The sequence below is a fragment of the Anopheles darlingi genome, chromosome 2, assembly GCF_943734745.1.
Source record: "Anopheles darlingi chromosome 2, idAnoDarlMG_H_01, whole genome shotgun sequence".
Lineage (NCBI taxonomy): Eukaryota > Metazoa > Arthropoda > Insecta > Diptera > Culicidae > Anopheles > Anopheles darlingi.
In genome coordinates, this window is record NC_064874.1 from 59,185,558 (window position 1) to 59,202,782 (window position 17,225).

General features: G+C 50.6%; 1 protein-coding gene across 1 annotated transcript in view; it reads left to right on the forward strand.

Annotated features, from left to right (window-relative positions):
- LOC125949905 (uncharacterized) overlaps positions 1–17,225 on the forward strand; it is a 33,100-nt gene that overhangs the window by 11,722 nt on the left and 4,153 nt on the right. The window contains exons 2-4 of the mRNA XM_049677383.1: positions 861–1,382; positions 16,438–17,122; positions 17,190–17,225. The exon at positions 17,190–17,225 is cut by the window's right edge and continues 767 nt beyond it. Coding sequence (XP_049533340.1) covers positions 990–1,382; positions 16,438–17,122; positions 17,190–17,225 — 1,114 coding nt within the window. The 5' untranslated portion in view covers positions 861–989. The remainder of the gene's footprint in view (positions 1–860; positions 1,383–16,437; positions 17,123–17,189) is intronic.

Below are 17,225 nucleotides of genomic sequence, written 5' to 3' on the forward strand. Positions count from 1 at the left end.
CAAGTAGCGTGGCAGCCTTCACACGGTCGCCGCAATGGAAAAATGGAACAACAAAACACCGTGTCACCGAATCGTTAATCGGGGGCCATTTAAACGGAACCAACCCTCAGCCGAGCCGAGAGCGAAAGAAACAAAACCAAAAAGAAAAAAAACCGTATCCTTCATTGCCGGAAATAATGCACCTTCCGAAGGTCGGCACGGCACGCACAGTGGCACGAATTGCCCGGAGCGAAGGCCCTAAACTACTGGACACGGTGTAGGTGGTGGTGGTGGGGAAAGGAAGTCACAGCATAAAAACACGGCCGGGACAGTAGATGCAGGAAAAACATGTAACAAACAATCGCAAAGCTAACTGCGCGAAAGCTGGCCAGAAAAATGGCGTTGAAAATGGATACCTTTAATCTCATTAGCCGAATCCGTTGAGCCCCCTGCTAGCGAGTTGGCCAGAGCCAGTGCTGTGCTCCATCCATTGATTCCGTGGGTCTTTTGCGGCCGCAGCCGTCTGTAGCCGAGCTCCGGTCCTGGGGTGGAAAATAGGCGGTCGATGGTCAATTATAGTGCGAAGATACAAGCAGCGGTAGCGAGCGGTTGGTGCCGGGCCCAAGTTGTGGCCAAGGAGTGGATATGACTGGTGACTGGTACGTTATTGGATTAGGTGCTTCTGCCACACGTCGAGGTCGAGAGATATTCTGAGGGGTTAACAAATAAGTCATTCATCTATTGGAAGCGGATTTGCGACACCCGCGTTCCGGGTCTATCGGTGGCGGATCGGATACAATTGCGAACATTCATCACCGTCGTGAGTTCTTGTTGATGTCAACTAATTCCCTTATCTCTGTTTTGGTTGTTTTCATTTCCAGCTGCTGCTCCTCCCGTGTAGTGGTGATGTCGTTATGGGCTGTTTGATAGCCAGTTCGGTCGTGATCGTAGTGCCATGATCTTGTGGAACAGTGCGGCATCGATCAACAACGACGACGACGACGACGACGATGCGTGCCCCAACAGTAACTGCAACCACGGTAACCGTAGCGCCCGCTGCCGGTGGAACAATGTTTGGCATCACAAACGCACATCTCGTCCAGTCGCTGAGTGGACCGGCGTCGACCGGAACGATCGGATTACCGCCGATTAAAGCGGACAGTCCAACCGGCCCGGTGCAACTTACGTCGTCCGGTGGTACCGGGCGTGTCAAAGTGAACCGTGCGTCATCGGTCTGTGGACCGGGACCGGGCATGATGCTGGTATCATCGCTGAAGGCTTCCAGCCGCAGCGGTACCAGTAGCCCCGTCAAACGGAACTCCAGTTCCAGCTCGAGCTTCGGCAGTAGCAGCGATCGCCGGAGCATCTTCTACACCGATACCGAACCGGAGCAGGGTAGCAAGGTAAGGATCGTCAGTTTAGTTGATTCTTGGCGCCCGGCACCGTTAGTTAGTCTGTCAAGGATGACCGATAGGGCTCGTAGTAGATCGATTAACGGACCATCGCGCGCGCGAGAGAGAGAGGAAAATGAAAAGATATAGTGAGTTCGGTGTGGTCGTTGGTGTGTAAAGCAGTACCGGTAGTGCACGCGCCGCTCGGAATTAGGTCTTTGCAACGAAGCGGACTGGAACGGACTCAATGGTAAGGCTTGCGGATCAGCACTACGTCCAGACTAGGAAAGCACACCACTGCGTACATTGATGCAATGCGCTATAGATGCTACGCCACGTTCGGCCATTGTTAGTTAGGACGAGCGCATTTAGTGGGCTGCCGTCTGGCCGCTGGTGGCTCCGTTATGCAATCTACCCTGGTCCCTGGCCCTGGTCCTGCCTTCTCCTGCCGTGAGCCGATTTGGTTTCGGTTCGGTTTGCTTCGTTGGTTGGAGTTGTATTGAGGCATGAGATGGCGTTGCAGACGATTGAGAGATGGTGTGCTTCATAGCGTATCCGAGTGGCCGAGCGCTTGCTGGCTCATAACGAACGTTATTAAGTACGTGGAATGCTAATTGGATTAGATGGCCAAAGAGGGGGGACGGGAGTGAGGGAGAGTGTGATGAGGAGGCTGCTAACAGTTTTCCCTCGCATGGTTACGGTATTCAAGGGAGAGAGAGAGAGAGGGATGGAGAGAGAGTGGTTTATCTCGAAAGTTGGTACTAATCGTGTAACGGACATATGCGATGGGCAGGAGCATTGCGTGGATGATGGTCCAGCGGATGGTGATCTGCTATTTTCACTTTCATTCCTACTAACAGGCGGTGCGGTTGGTAGTTTTGAAGGATGACCAACATGGCAGCTCACTGGAGCGAAGATTTTTACTACTTGGCAAATCTTTAAAACGATTTAGTACAACCTTTTAGTACGGACACAATCCTACGTTCAATCATACGTGAATTTAAATTCAATTTAAATTTTGCAAAAATATTATGTTTCAATTGGTAAAACAGGATCACGATCATAGTATTCTGTTTTCTAATAGACGATTGAATATGCTACACGAACAGCACTTTACAGAGTGACAATGTGATGTAGCTAAAACTGGCAAACTCATCAGATGGTTGTGAAACGTAAAGAAATGGTTGTGTCTGCCTTCATCACTTTTGAATGGTTGGCAGTGTGGCAACTACAGCTTTTTACGGTGCATCAGAGGCCCGGTCCTCCGGCCCAAAACCCCCTAAATGTAGCCAATCCATCGAAGACGTGCCGGGCGTGTAAGGCGAGGGCTTTTAATTTATGAAAATCGTGCCCTGGCAAAACCGTTACTTTCTAGCTCGGACTCGCTCGGACTGCTGCTTAGGCGGGGGTCTGCAGTCAATTTATTCGTCCGTATCATTTTACAAACCGACACCACCGTCAAGGGGAGGTCCAAGCAACCCGTGACGACGACGGGTCACGGAAATGGCGGTACCTATTATTGGCACGGCGCAACGGCTGCAGCAGCAGCAGCTGCTACCGTTCCATGCTGTTTCGATAGAATTCAACACTCGGCCTGGCCATGCCCCGTTCGTTCGTCATAAGACCCATTGCCCCCGGGGGGGAGAGTTCAGTATGCAAATATCAATACCGGAGTTGTGTTCGAATGTGAGGGTGATGCTGGTGGTGCTATACACGAGATAAAGGCACCGCGAACCATTTAAAGTGTCTTGTTTGTTTGTTGCAACCTCCCCCCTGCCCACATCCCATCAAACAGGGGAACACAGGAGGGCCACCCTCTTACAGAGTACAGGAAACGAAATCGAAAGCCCGCTTGTTAGCAGCCGGAGCAGCAGCAGATAAATGATAGTGCGGCCTCGATGAAGATGATCGGTTCGGGGGAAGCTTCCCCCATTTCCAGAGTTGCCTGATGGTTGCTTGTTGCAATAGCTCTTTAGCTTTGTTTGGCCCCGGTCTTAATAGCCTGTTGGTTGGTTGGATTAGGTAATCGTTTGGAAGGCTTTGATCATGAGGGCACTTTTGCGATGGCGACGGTAATATGGCGGCAGTTCTGTAGGTTACTCGCGCTACTGAATGCGCTACTCCCGAGACCCTAGTGATGGAGGTAGTGGGATCGCAGGGATCTAATCTCTTGAGCTAGATGAGGGCCTTCAGCGCACTAGCGGAGAGCAATGGTTTCGGTCAAAGTATGCATGTGTAGTGGCTGCAAGCAGCCGGGTTATATGTGAGGTTATGAAACCAATTAAAAAATATATGAGCGTCAAAAAACGATAAATTCCGTTTCAATCCTGCTGCTGCGAGTCCACGAGCCCCCGGAGATGGGAAGGGTGGGAGGATCTGGCGTGCCTTGCTTGCATAATTTTATGAAGCCATTGTCTATTGAGCGGGCTGTTCTCGCGTTGGTTTATGGGAGCGGTGGCCTTCCGGACGAGTGTGTAACGTAAAAGTGGTGACCACCCGGAAGGCCACGGCGTGGAGTAACAATTGTAGGGCCTACTCCTGCTCTCCCCCCGGCCGGGGGCCACTACTAACGATGTAATATCCTTAAAGGTTCGGTGCCATCTAGCAGTGACATCTTCCACGTGGGCCCCACATACGCCGCGTGCCCGAAGATTTTTGTTTAATGGACCGCCATAATATGCATTGCAGAGTACCTTTGTGGTCCGGTTCACTTGCCTCTTACATTCGTTTTTCCGCTGGCTTGGTTGACCCTGAGGGTGGCATTTAAGTGAGCATTTTGCGTGCCGCTGCCGCCCGTCTGTCTGTGTGTCTGTCTGTTTGTCCACCTGGGCCGGCAGGCGAGAAGAGGCAGGTTAATTACCTCCAAATGTTAACTAACTCGAGCAGAGCACCGGCGGGGGTCCACTTCGTGGTCGTGGGCACTCGGTTGCACGATCAACTCTAGATAAATGATTTATGTAGAGTTGAAAAGTTCACCACGAGCGCCCCTCGCCGGTGTCTGTGGCATTTGCTAATGGTTGCCCCTTCATAACTAGGGCCGCGAGCGAGTGTGGACGACGCATCAATCGTGCCCAAGCCCAAGGGGAGCAGCAGAAGTGGACCTTCGGATGAGGATTCTTCGGATTGGCTCTGTGCAATTTGGAGCAAATCTGTGGCGGTTGCTATGGTGATGGTTTTAGCAGCGCATGGGTTAACGAAGAGTATTTTGGATATCTTGATTAGATGATAGACCTTGATCCTTCGCCGTGTTATTTGTACAACATTTGAGTGCCTCTTGGAAGGAGGAACAACCATATTTCACTGTTATGTTGCGTTTTGCAAAAAATGGAGCGTAACCGAATTATTGTACGCAAACTATAGTGAAGATCATGCTACGCTATAAATTTTAAAACTATTTTAGAAAATCAGTTAGGTCAATTACTCATTTTAATGATTTTCTTGGGGGTCATGCACATGTTGTTTAGTTTTTTTCAAGTACAATAACTGTTCTTTAGAATATCTTGTTGAGATCATGTTATTCTTTAGAAAAGTGAGAAAAAAATTAAAATTAGCAGTTTCTATTGATGAAGCATATTTGATCTTGTTCTGTCAACTGTACCAAGAATCTACCACATGCTGCAAGTTTTAATCGATCAGTATTTTCGAAATTTCAGGCCTAATGACCTACTGCTCGTTATTAGTACAGCTTTGTAGTACAGAATACTAGAACCATAAAAGAAACTAGTTTCTTCATACAGAATAAATAAGAAGAATGAAATATTCTGTGTTAATGAGCTGATAATTACCTTTAACCTTCCGCGGCAATGTTAGAGGCCTTTAACATTATCCAGTTGAAACAAATGGTGCAACAATAAATTCACAAGGCTCTTATTACTAGCATTATTCGTTAGCATCCTACGCTTTTAGTGGCACTAACCTCCAAAATACAGCAAGCTGTAGCTACTCGATAAGCTGGTAATCCGGAATTGATTAAAACATTTTGCAAATCCAATCTGTGATTGTAACGATGTGCGCTGCTGCTCCCTGTCCGATGGGTAGCGTGCCCATTTGGCACGAAACGGCCATTTGGATGTTACCATATAGAGGGATACTGCTTAACCGAAAAGCGATAACATATTAATCCCGCAACGACGCGGGATTTCAAACATTTCTGCTGATCCAATGCCAAATGTCACCAGACGGACGGGTGCGCTATCGTAAATGGCTAAAAACAACAACATCAGTCAAGCCGCATGAGATCGCAACGACCACACGAGGACAGTTCCTTTTTGGTGGAGCTTGATCGAAAAGCTTGGAGCGAGGCCAATCACGAAAATCCAAAAATGCGTGTCGTAAAAAGATGGTTTCTGATGACGACGACGACGACGACGACGACGGACGGATGGACGACGAACAGTGTTAAGCTTCTCGGACGGTTGGAAGTTTCTTCGTCTTCCAGTGTGACCAAGGGGTGTTCAATCGATCTAACGCCACCACCACACCAACGTACACGAAAGGCATCCCACTAAAGCTCGTAAGATCATGCTAAAACCCAAACGCCCAACCGCCATAAAGTTCGCCGCTGCGGGATGCTGCGCGGTTCCAGACATCCGACTTCGGACTTCGTAGCGCCGTAAAAGGGAAGCGCTAAAGAGGCTGCCATAAATCTGGCCTTCGATCGCGATCGGATCCGGCCGGTGTGTGCGCGCACGGACCGATTGTTTTTTTTCTTCCCCCATTTCCCCTTCGTTCACTATCACTGCTCGCCTCCCCAGGCATTCCAAACCGATTCACCGACGATTTCGACGTGTTAGCGACATAAAAATTTCTCCCAATTTTAGGTGTCACCAGTGTTTGCCCTCTCCCAGTATAAAGCAAGCATATGCAGACCACCGGAAGCGTGTGAGCCGTGAGGCTTTCGAGTGTATGCTAGTGGTGCGCGGATGATGATGATGCTGGGTCACTAAACCTGTTCCGGAAGAGGCGAACCCTTCAGCTCGAAAGGCTTCCTCCCTTTCGACACGATGGCCTTCCGTGGGGAAAGTCCAGCTGTTTCGGGAAGGAAGAAAAGCGGAAGAAGAAGAAGAAGAAAGAGCGGGAGGCGTAAACCGTTTGTTCGTCTTCGTGCGGCTTAGGAAACCTATCCGGATATGGGGCTGAGGGGCCGAGGGGCTCGCGCACGACGAGACTCGTCGGCGATTGCGGCGCGGAACCAATCGGATCTGATTTCCGGTACTAATCGGTAAATGTACCCAGTTCCATCTGGACAAACTGGTGGCAGCAGGAGTAGCGGCGGACGGACGGACGGTCGGATCCCCACCGTCCAAAGAGTCATTGTTGTGCGCGAGATTGCAAAGTTTGTGTTTCGTTCGGTCGGACCGATCGGTCCGTCGCGCGCGGTCGGAATTGGACAAAAAGACGCGGCGCGAAAAGTCAATTTCTACTGATCTGAGATGCGCCACGGCCACGGAACACCGGATTCGTTGCGGATTCCGAGTGCGCTGAGGACGTGTTGCGTTTCCGGTACAGCTCCGGTTGGCCAGCCAGCAGAAGGCGCCACCGGTGCGTAACCTGCGTGCGGAGCAGCGGTGAATGGAGATTGAATTTGTTTGTTGCAAGAATTCATCAATGGAGACGAAGATCGCAGACCCAACAGAGCGAGAGAGAGAGAGAGATTCGAAGTGAAGGGCCGGGCATGATGATCGGCCACGAGAAAATGGACACTTCTTTCGAAACAAAACCGATCTAACTCACGCATTTCATCACAGATGCAACCACCGCACGCCGGTTTAGTAACAACGTTCGCTTTGGAAAATTCAATTTCATGCAGACAAAGACGTCCGCGACGAACCCAGAATGGTCCGAAATTGAATAACAAACTCGGCGTAAAAGTGTGCCAGGTTCAGTGCCCCCCTCCCCTCTTAGACTAATTTGTATTCCAATCACTAAACACGTACCTGAAGCCGTGGGTGAGTCTCGCGGTCACAATTTTATGTGACAAATGCACCACGTCGTCGCTGGCTGGCTGGTTCGGTGGCAATCTCTCGCACGCCACGTCTGAACAATGCAAACGCATTATCCGTGCACCATTAAGCCATTAAGCGGCCAGGTCCAGGTGTCACGAACGACCTGCATCAATCAGAGGCTCCTCCTCGTGCGACGCCGTTCAGGAAGGGGGCGGAGATGAATTGATGAATATTTAACGTACCGATTCCCAGGCATCTCGAGGCGGAGGGCCACGACGCGCGTCTGCTGTGTGGCTGATCTTCTGCTTCGCGATGATCGCGACGCCATAACAGCGTGTCGATCGCAAGATCCGAAGACTCGCGCGCCCATAGCACCGAGTGAGCGGTTTTTCTTCATTTTCATTTTCACGGTTCAGGTCGTCAGCCATCGCGCACCGCCGCTGCGGCGCTTGCTGCGATTTCATGTGAATCTCGTGAATCTGTGCCATTTTCGAGAGGCAGCCTACTGTTCGTCGGTCCTTTAGGTAACTCCGCCGTGGCGCCACATTTCGCCACAATCTTTCCCTAGAGGGCGCCTCTCACGCGCACCTCCCAAAAAGAGCGACACCGGAACGAAAGATCGCGATTAGAATTTGGGGCCAATTCCATTTCCAACTGCTTCACATTACACATTGCGCCGCCGGCGTGCCGGCACGCTTTCGAAAGTGCACGGAGTGATGGCGGGGCGATAGGATTCCGTGATGCAGAGTCACCTTCTTCTGCTTCTCATTACCATAGAGGAGAATATCACGCCTCGCGAGAGGGTGATACGATCACCTCCAATGTGTTCCACTCGAGCGAAGAGTGACATTGTAAGAAGTGTTGTGTTGGCGAGGGTGCTTCCCGACGAGACAGCTTGTTTGGACAGCTTCGTGAACTGTATGGCAAGCTAGCCCCTTTTTGCAAACCGCAACACACACACACACGCTGATCCCTTGGGCGACGGATTGTTGTTGTTGATGGATGGATGGATGATGATCAACGAACCGGTACAGCGTGGCGGCATGATGGATGGGGATCAGTCGATCTCCTTCTCACATCGCCCGACTACAAAGGGAACAGAGGAACGGTCTGGGATGGCGTTTAGTAGCCGCGCTATGCCCGGCGCCGAATACCTAACCCCCAAAGCGTGGTGTCGAGCGACTCCGTGAGGGAGTAATAATGGAGTAAGTCCGCTCTAAAGGTTGCTGTCCAACTGTGGTTGTTGCCACCGGACAGAAGGTATGAATCCATGGCCTTTCCATGGTGCGTCGTTGGTGATCATGATGCTTGCGGTGGGCGTTCAATGCTCGTTAGTACACGGCGCGCAAAGGTTCCACCGCAGGTTTTGCCACCGGATATGGATACCCAACGTGGGAAAACGTAGGCGCAAAACTCGCGCGAAGCAATGGTCAGTCAGTCAGTCGGTGTGCGGTTTTGCGGGTTATGAGTGGCCTCACTTTATGGAGATATAGATTTCTGCCAAGGTGTGTACGGTATCCGATTGTTAATTGCGTTATTATGCTAATTAGCTTGCCAGTGACCGGGGGGTTAGCGATCACTAGCGACGGTGCTGTCACGCAGGTTCATGTGAGACAGACAGACAGGCAGGATCTATACCCTTTGAGTGCGAGTCGCTGGTATATGTCTTGTAGTTGATCGAACGACCAAATGTCAAACGCATCAGGCGAGCAGCCAGCCCAGCGAACGACCGATCGACACGATCGATCGAGACCAGCGCCTAATCTACGCTCATGATCATCGGACGCCGACGTTCTAGCTCGGTTTATGAGTTTGAAAATTAGTCTTTAAGATCAAGCCGCTGTCAGATCGGATCGCATCGGATCGGATCGGAGTGCCGCTGGCGATCACCATCGCGTGGGAGGGGCCGCTCCATAGTTTTTGATTGATGGTACAAATGTCACGGTCACGGGGACTCTGGATCGAATCGCGTTTTTGGGTGATTAAAATCCGATACCGCGATGTATCGCTCTTGCTCTTGCTCTCTAATAAGCTCCGTATTATATAGCCGAAGCCCTTGCTGCTGATCTCACCAATTCCCGTGACCCTGACACCACCTGGGAGCAGGGCTGCTCTCACGCAGCCCCTAGCCAATTCCCAGCCCAGCTTTTCTGACCTACTCTGAAATGTCGGTAGCGTCTGCAGACAATGATACGCGGTTATGCGATTGCGAGAAACGCCATAATGTTGTGGCGCAATCGGAAAGGGAACGGCCAAGAAGAAGGTCATGAGAGATGACGACGCTGACGCTGATGAGCCACAGGAAATGCATCATTTGCACTGCCGATCGGACTAATCCAATTATGACACCAGCCCACGGACCATCATCGGTTGCTTTGATCTGATTAGAGTTCGTGTTGCTCCGGGACACCCGATGGCCCCAAGCTACTGCGATTCAGACACGGTAAACTCGTAAATTCCCCAATCTCTGGCATTCCTCCGGAGCCCTGCCGGATGATCATAATTGATCAGGTTTTACGACGACGGTTCGATCGGCGGATCGATAACGTACGTCACAGTGACACACTGATGTCTAATCGCGTCCGTCATCAGGCGCTCAGAGCGCGCTGGCAGCTCCTGTCAACCTGTCATCGAGAAGGCAAATTTGTCCCAAATACCCCGTTGCGAAGAGCAACGGTCTGTCTCTCATGACATCCGTGTACAGAAGAACCCATTGTCTTGTGGTCTTTTTTTTTGTTGGTTGAATTCCGTCGCAAGGTCCGTCGCACTGTCGAAAGGCGAGCCGAGCCTAACGCTCGTTAATCCGCGCTCGCTTAATGGGGCCCAGATTTAGGTTATGGGGAGTAGTTTCTCGTAGGAAATTCGTGACAACGGTGGCAGCTGATGGATGAGGGCACGACCTCTGATGGCGACCCTAATTCTCGTCACCTGAATCGTGACTGAGCATGCGCATGGTGGTGGCCTCGGATGGGAGCGCTCAAGCTCAGTGCTCAAGAAGTAACCTCGAGAGCGTCTCGTGAGCATTCCTGCAGAATACAGTCCCTGGCCGGAGATTAAACTCGATGTCCCCTGAGCCTAGCGCGGCAACAGCTTAGTGTCAGCGCGGCGACCGCGCCAGGTTTAGTTGACATTCCACGCGGTCTGGGCACGCGATCGCTCCACGTCCAAAGCGACGTCTTGTGCCCAATCACAAGGGATGACTTTTTGGGATAGCTATTGATGTGCGGAAAGGGGCTAATGGTGGGGAAGAAGATGATCATGAACCGGACCTAATAAGAATGGCGCTCCAGGAGTCCCCCCCACCCCAGGGGCCGGGGTGCAAATGTGAAAAAGGTGATCGACGGCTAACGGAACATGGAGTCGAATCGAGATGGTCGATCGAGATGATGAGCCAGGCGGAGATGTTGCGGAGACTGGCGGCCATCGACCGGTGTACGATCGCCAGGGAGGGTACTGGTCTGGTCGGCTAGACTAATTTGAATAATGTCTCCCTTCTCACCATCCTCACCTTTCTTCGGATCTTCATGCGGAGAAAACTCTCTCTTTCGTTGGCCACGACATTCCCAGTCTGGTTGGCGGCAGACCAGACCCAGATGGTCTGAGTCTGAGCTTGATCGCGCTGATCGTCATTCCGATTGCAACTCCCCCCCCCTTTCCCCTCCACAGCCACTCCCTTATCACTATCTTTCGCATGTCTTGTGTACGATCATGATCGCGCGTGAACGGTGTGAACAGCTGAGCGAAGAGGAAGCGAGATCAGTGACACCGTACGTCACGTTGTCACCGACCGCAAACCAGTCCCCGCGAGAGGGGAAAAGGGAAGTGCTGAGGGTGCGGTGGGTTGGGCTGAAGGTGCGATAAAATATCTATTAACAAATTAGAGACCAGAAGCCAGCAGTCGACGATGGTGACCAGGGTATGGAAGCTTACGTCCCACGTCTCTCTCTCACTCTGCTCTCTGCGCTCTCTGCGCTCTCTGCTAATCTATCTGCTAAGCGGTCGTGGCCGCGGATGGAAAACTTGTCCAGCCACATTCTTCATTTGCGTACGACGACGACCACGACGACGACGACGACGATCATTCGGACTGATGGCGATGGTGGCGTCTGCACACCAGGTGGTGGTGCGCGATCTACTCGACCGTTGGCGAGTGGCAACCAAGTTAATGTTTCCCCGTACCACGATGGCAATGTGGATACACCGTGCGGAACCGTACAGCAGTCCCTAGGGGTACAAGTTCACGGATGGCCGGGAGTGCCGCCATTGCATGCCAATGCATCCGACGTTGCCTTTAACCATCCAAGTTCAAAGTCAAGAGAGATCGTCAGAAGAGGTGTAGAGAGCAGAGAGAGAGAGATGTTTGGAAAGTTAGGGTTACCCTCGATTACCTCCCGGCTGTCCCAGAGGTGCGCATTTGATGGTGCGTGTGTGTGCATACCCGGGGGGTTGATATGCGACAAATTGCGCGCGATTTGACGTGATCCTCCATCCGGTCGTTATCCGGTCAGTAGCGCCTGGCAATGTCAGAGTACCCGGGGGCCACGCACATACCGGTGTATGGAACGGAAAACGCAAGTCATATCTCCAGAGAGCAAACAAGAGGGTCCAGATCGAGCGCACGCACCTCAACCCAAAATGTTGTGGTGACCATTCTTCCGACCTCCAGCAGTCCGACCGCCTGGATTGGAGTGTTGTTGGTGGGGCTTTCCACGCACACGTTGGAGCTATTAAAATTAATTTAAAGGTGAAATTTTGCGCTCCAAGAAGAGAGAGAGAGAGAGGAAGGTTCGTCGTGCTGCTACGGCGACGACGACTACTGCGATCGAGCGTCGGTGAAATTGGAGCGATTAGTCACTTTCGAATCGAGCGTCGGTCGCACCGTCGTCTGCGTCGTCGAGAAGGTCTTTCCGAGTCCGAGGAAGGTCCAAATATGTGCTCGAAATCGGCATCAAACAACAACGAACTAACATTTACTTTCGTTTGAACCATGCTTTGAGGTGACCCGGTGGTGGTGGTAGTGGTGGTGGTGCGGATATTGGCACCCTACCGGAAAGGACCGACACTGGACAACGGCAGGAGCAGCAGGAGGGCAATAAAGGCCCTGCGCCAGTCGTCTCACGTTTCGCTTACAAATTGGAATGGAAATGAGAGCGCGCACGGGGTACGCGGTTTTAGCGATAATGGGAAAGTGCTCGCCATTCACATATATTGATGAGGGTCGCATGGGCACGTGTCCCGTGGTAGGGTCACCCTAGAGGGGGGGTTTCATTCGGATTCGCTCGCACCGCAAGCGTACTGCTACTCAGTAGGACTCCTTATACAGGTTGGTGGAATGCTAATTTGATGATCAACTTTTCGGGCACCTGATTGACCCATTGAATGACAGCTTGGAGTTTCCTTCGTTATTTTTTTTTGCTGGTGTTTGGCCAGATGACCATGAGCTGCTGTTGAGGACTAGGGCATGATGGACCCTCATTTTGTGTGACAAATTGTTTGTGAATCAAGTTTCATGAACATTTGGAACGCAATCTTTCTGAAGATGCTTGCAAATATTAGACAATCAAAGTGTCAGACAATGGCAGTAAATGTCAGATACCTAGTTTATGGCTCAACGCAGTGAGTGCAGTGCGTCCAACAACGTCTGCCCGGCACACGGTCGTTTGCAACAGCTGTAACTGCATAACTTTCAAGAAGTCGTGCGATGCAATAAGAACGGGAACTAACAAGAATGTTTCGCATAACTGCATGGCGTAACATGAAGCTCGAGGCAAATTGCTGGTGAGGTGGCCGGTTTCGTTCGCTTTTCGATGCCCGGTACACACAATGCGCACGTTCAGCACAATTCCTTCACGTCATCGTTCACACTTTGTTGCTCTCCCTCTCCAGTAGTTAGTTCCGTTTGTACTTCTGGCGGCGGCCGGAACGGTAGCATATCAGTTGTCCGCACAACAACATTCCATGGCAGCAGCAAGTGCACCGACCGTGTAAGTTGCCCTTCTGCAAGTCCAGTCCTCAGTTTCATACTCCAAATGGCGTAAGAATCGCCCTTCCTTACGCCACCAATTCAATTCACCTCAGTTCCTCCAGCAGAACCGCCGGCTAGAACGGAACGGATCCCACGTGCCGTGCCACCGTCTCTGTTAGACCAGATTTGCGATGTTTAATAAGCGAAGGCGGCATAGGACAATTGCACGTTTTTGCACGACCACCTTCAAGATCGTGAATTCAGATGATGCCAGATGTGTGTTGAGCAAGCTGGTATTGTCTGTAGCTGTGCTGGGGTTGGGAAATTATCTTTTTAGCGACCATTTCCCACGACTGCCCGCTTTGACTACTTGGTACCTGGTAGCCAGATAATGGGGCGCCTTGTAATAGACTCTCTGCTACTGTATTTAATAGGCTTAGGTGTGTGTGGGGAGCTTGTAGTGTTAGAGCAAGTTAAAAGGTATGTTGATCATCGTTTTATCAACGAGTATTTATCATGCAACTAACTCGGGGGACTTGGAGCGCAGTAAGTCGAAAAGGAAGTGCGAAGCTACTTTTCTAAGATGCGCAGCAATAGCAACGGCCTCCTCCATGTTAAAACAATAGTCTGCAAACAGTTGCTATCGTGTTGCAAAACTTCAACTACACAATCTTATCAGAGTAGCACCTCATAGTTCGTTGCCAATCGATTGCATCATTGTTTGTTCGTGATCAGCATGACGTCGGTTCTATACGGCGAGAGGGCTATTGCACAGCATCAGCGTGCTGGAGCTGGTTTCGAAAAACAGAATTCTTTGGAAAACGACGGGTGATCTTCTTGAAGAGCCTTCCATCCATCCGTATTAAGATGTCGATTGTGATGCAGTGCAGTGATGAGAGGAGAATGCTGCAAGAACGTTGTGAATCCTAGACATCTCAGGCATCAGCCTCGGGACATTGGACCAATCGAAGCAATCGAAGATGCGCCCCATTTAATGATAGACAGTTGTCGCGCGAAGGGAAACGATCTCGGTCTCGCCCGAGGTTAAGTTGTCCGTCGATCCTCTCAATCACTGTCATCACGTTCGTGGCAATCGCGCCCGTGGACAGGTGATTGCTCGGTGATAGCCGCCTGCCGTGACGCCTTCGTCATTGCAGTTCACCTCATCGCTTTCCGAACGAAGTCAATCAGCTTAATGATGATGGGCCTTGGCGAGCTGATCTGCGACAGCTGCACTGCGTTCAAAGTGATTTGCTCGCAACGGTCGTATAAGTGAAAATGTACGGGCACCTAGCCTGCTACTCTTTCTGTCTACTTCTCCCTTTTAAATAGCAACTGATAAATTAATCATATCGATGGAAGCTTCTCTATTGACGGCGCCATAGGGGGGCGCTGTTGCCCGGTAGGCTCGCAGCATGATAAGGTGTAGTCGTCAATGGGTGGAAAAATGCATTCTACTTTGCACGCAAATCTCCGCCTGATAAGCCAGCACTGGCTCACTATGACGTCACGTGAGTTAACGGTCGTCGCATTGAGCGGATAATCAGGAACAGCTGGTGTCGAGTCGATTAATGGAGACGCGCTACTACGCGCTGGGTGCTGCTATTCAATCGATTCAATGCGCAGCTATTTTATCGGTCATCAGCCGATTGGAGCGATGTTGGTTTTGTGCCGATAAAAATTATCAGTCCGCCAGATTTCGAACACAGCGCGGTTCCCCGTTGGGTGAGATCATGGCCTCGCAATCGTATCATTTGTGGGTCGCTTGGCTTCCACACCGAATCGCCGTACCGTGCTCTGTTGTGCTTGTGGCTATGTGGCACAGTTTGTGCATAAAACAGCCCGAGTCCGGTGGCAGTGCTCCCACGGAGTACTCCGTCTCGGTGAAGGTAGTGTTTTTGCAGGATGGAAAATCGTTACCTCAAGGGGTGAGAGTTGTGTGTGTGTGTGTGTGTGTTGTGAGTCCGTGTCTGTGTGTTTTGGGGAGGTTGCTCGAAAAAAAGGAAACGAAAAACAGCCGAATTTGCATGCACGACATAAAAAAGGCCAAGTGGGACACAACGAATTGGAAGCAGCGAGAGTGCGCTGTTTTTTGTTCGCCAGGATTGTTGCTCACTAGCGTAGTGAGTGTTTTTAAATATTCTTTTGCTGCTGGTTCATCGCGGGTTGTGTTTTTCGTTAAACGCATTATTTTGCTAATAAAGTTGAGTAAAACCTTTCTGATCTCTTATCCGACGAGTTTATTGTGATACAACTTATGAACATTATGATTTGTATGTGATTTTTCAATGATCTTTCCACAACATATTTGATTTCTCAATAATCTTTCGGCTTACTATAAGCTGTTCTTTTAACTGTGGTTTTACATTATAGCAGTTTTATCCGGACTAGAGCATTCCGGTCAATCGTTTTGTCAAAATAATCTTTTGCTCCCCGCTAGTTCGCTTCTAGATAGATTTACGCTCAATAAAAAACATCTGTTCTTGTCGACCTGGTGAGAAGCAACAGATGCATTCCTTTGTTTTAAACGTGTTTTGCGCATCATTCAACAAATAAACTATTTTAACTAGTTGAACATAGAACAGAATGAATCTCCCCAGGATAGCTTCACTAATTATACACTCGACCGCGCTAAAAAACAGCGTTGGTTTTCTATTCAAATTTGATTGTATTCAGAAACTTGACCGCCCGCCTGCACGAGATTGCTCATACTTTGTAGCGTTTTATGTGCTTCGCTCTTCATTCGCCTTCGTGACGCGAGAGAATAAAGCTATCGCCACTGTAAGCAAGAAGTTGTTCGAGCACGGTTTTAATCTAGCATAATCCCTGTCGAGTGAGGTGGGCCATAAATATGTAAATGGAAAGGAAATTTGCTACCATACGGACACTGTGAAAGCCACGGCCGCTGTAGCAATAGACGAAGTTCTGCTGCTTCACTCCTACACTCTGCAAACGCCGAGAGTTGATAACGGGCGGTGTGGGTAGCAGGCGCTTTAGGCTGTCCACCGCAGGGAAGTGAGGGCTTCGATTGGCTTAAAAAGTCGACCAAACGGGGGGGAAGCGCGCACTAGTTCCGCTTTACATCTTTATGACGCGCCTGAGTTGAAACCTTCCTGTTCTCATTGTTTGTGCTTCTCTTTTTCTTCTTCAACGCTAGACACAAACATCGAAACAATACGACGGAGTGGTCAATGATGAAAGTTGCTCCGCTTCGAAGATCTACACCCTGGCCCCAGTGACGACCACCAGTGGATCCGATGTGGACGAGGTCAAGCAACCGCGCCAGGATCGACGAAAGATGGCGGCGACAGGAAACGGTGGTACGGCAGGTGTGCGAGCCGAAGAGCTACTGCGAAGGCTGGGCGATGGTCAGGTACGAAGCAAGCAGCAGCGACCATCGAGCACCGGGCTAGAGGGTGTTATCGGCCCGAAGGCCCACCTGAAGCTAGTCAGCCAGGAGCTGGAATGGGAGCGCAAATTGCGTGACGATCAACTGTCCCGCATCCTGAAGGCACTGATTGGCTTCGAGAACCGGCTGAAGAACGAGCAGAACCGCATTAGGCAGCAGCTGTACGAGAAGGATGACGTTATAAATCGACAGAATTGTACGATAAATCGGATGAAGCGGAAGCTGGCCGCAGAAGAGGCAGAACTGCCGACCGCTGGTGCGGAGGATGAGGAAGGGAAGAAGAAGGCTGAGGAGGAGTGCAGTGGCCGAGACGACGAAGTTACTCAGTACTGCCCAAAGTGTCGTAAAAACTATTATCGTCTCGAGTACCGAGCGAACGGGACGCAGACCTTTGACTACTGTCGGGATGATGGAGCGGAGAGTGTAAATACGGGTAAGACCGACGGTGCCCGGAGAAGGATGTTAATAAAATGTTAAATCATAACCATTTCCTTTTGCAGAAAACTTGTCCCTTAATAGCGTTGAGTACGCTTCAT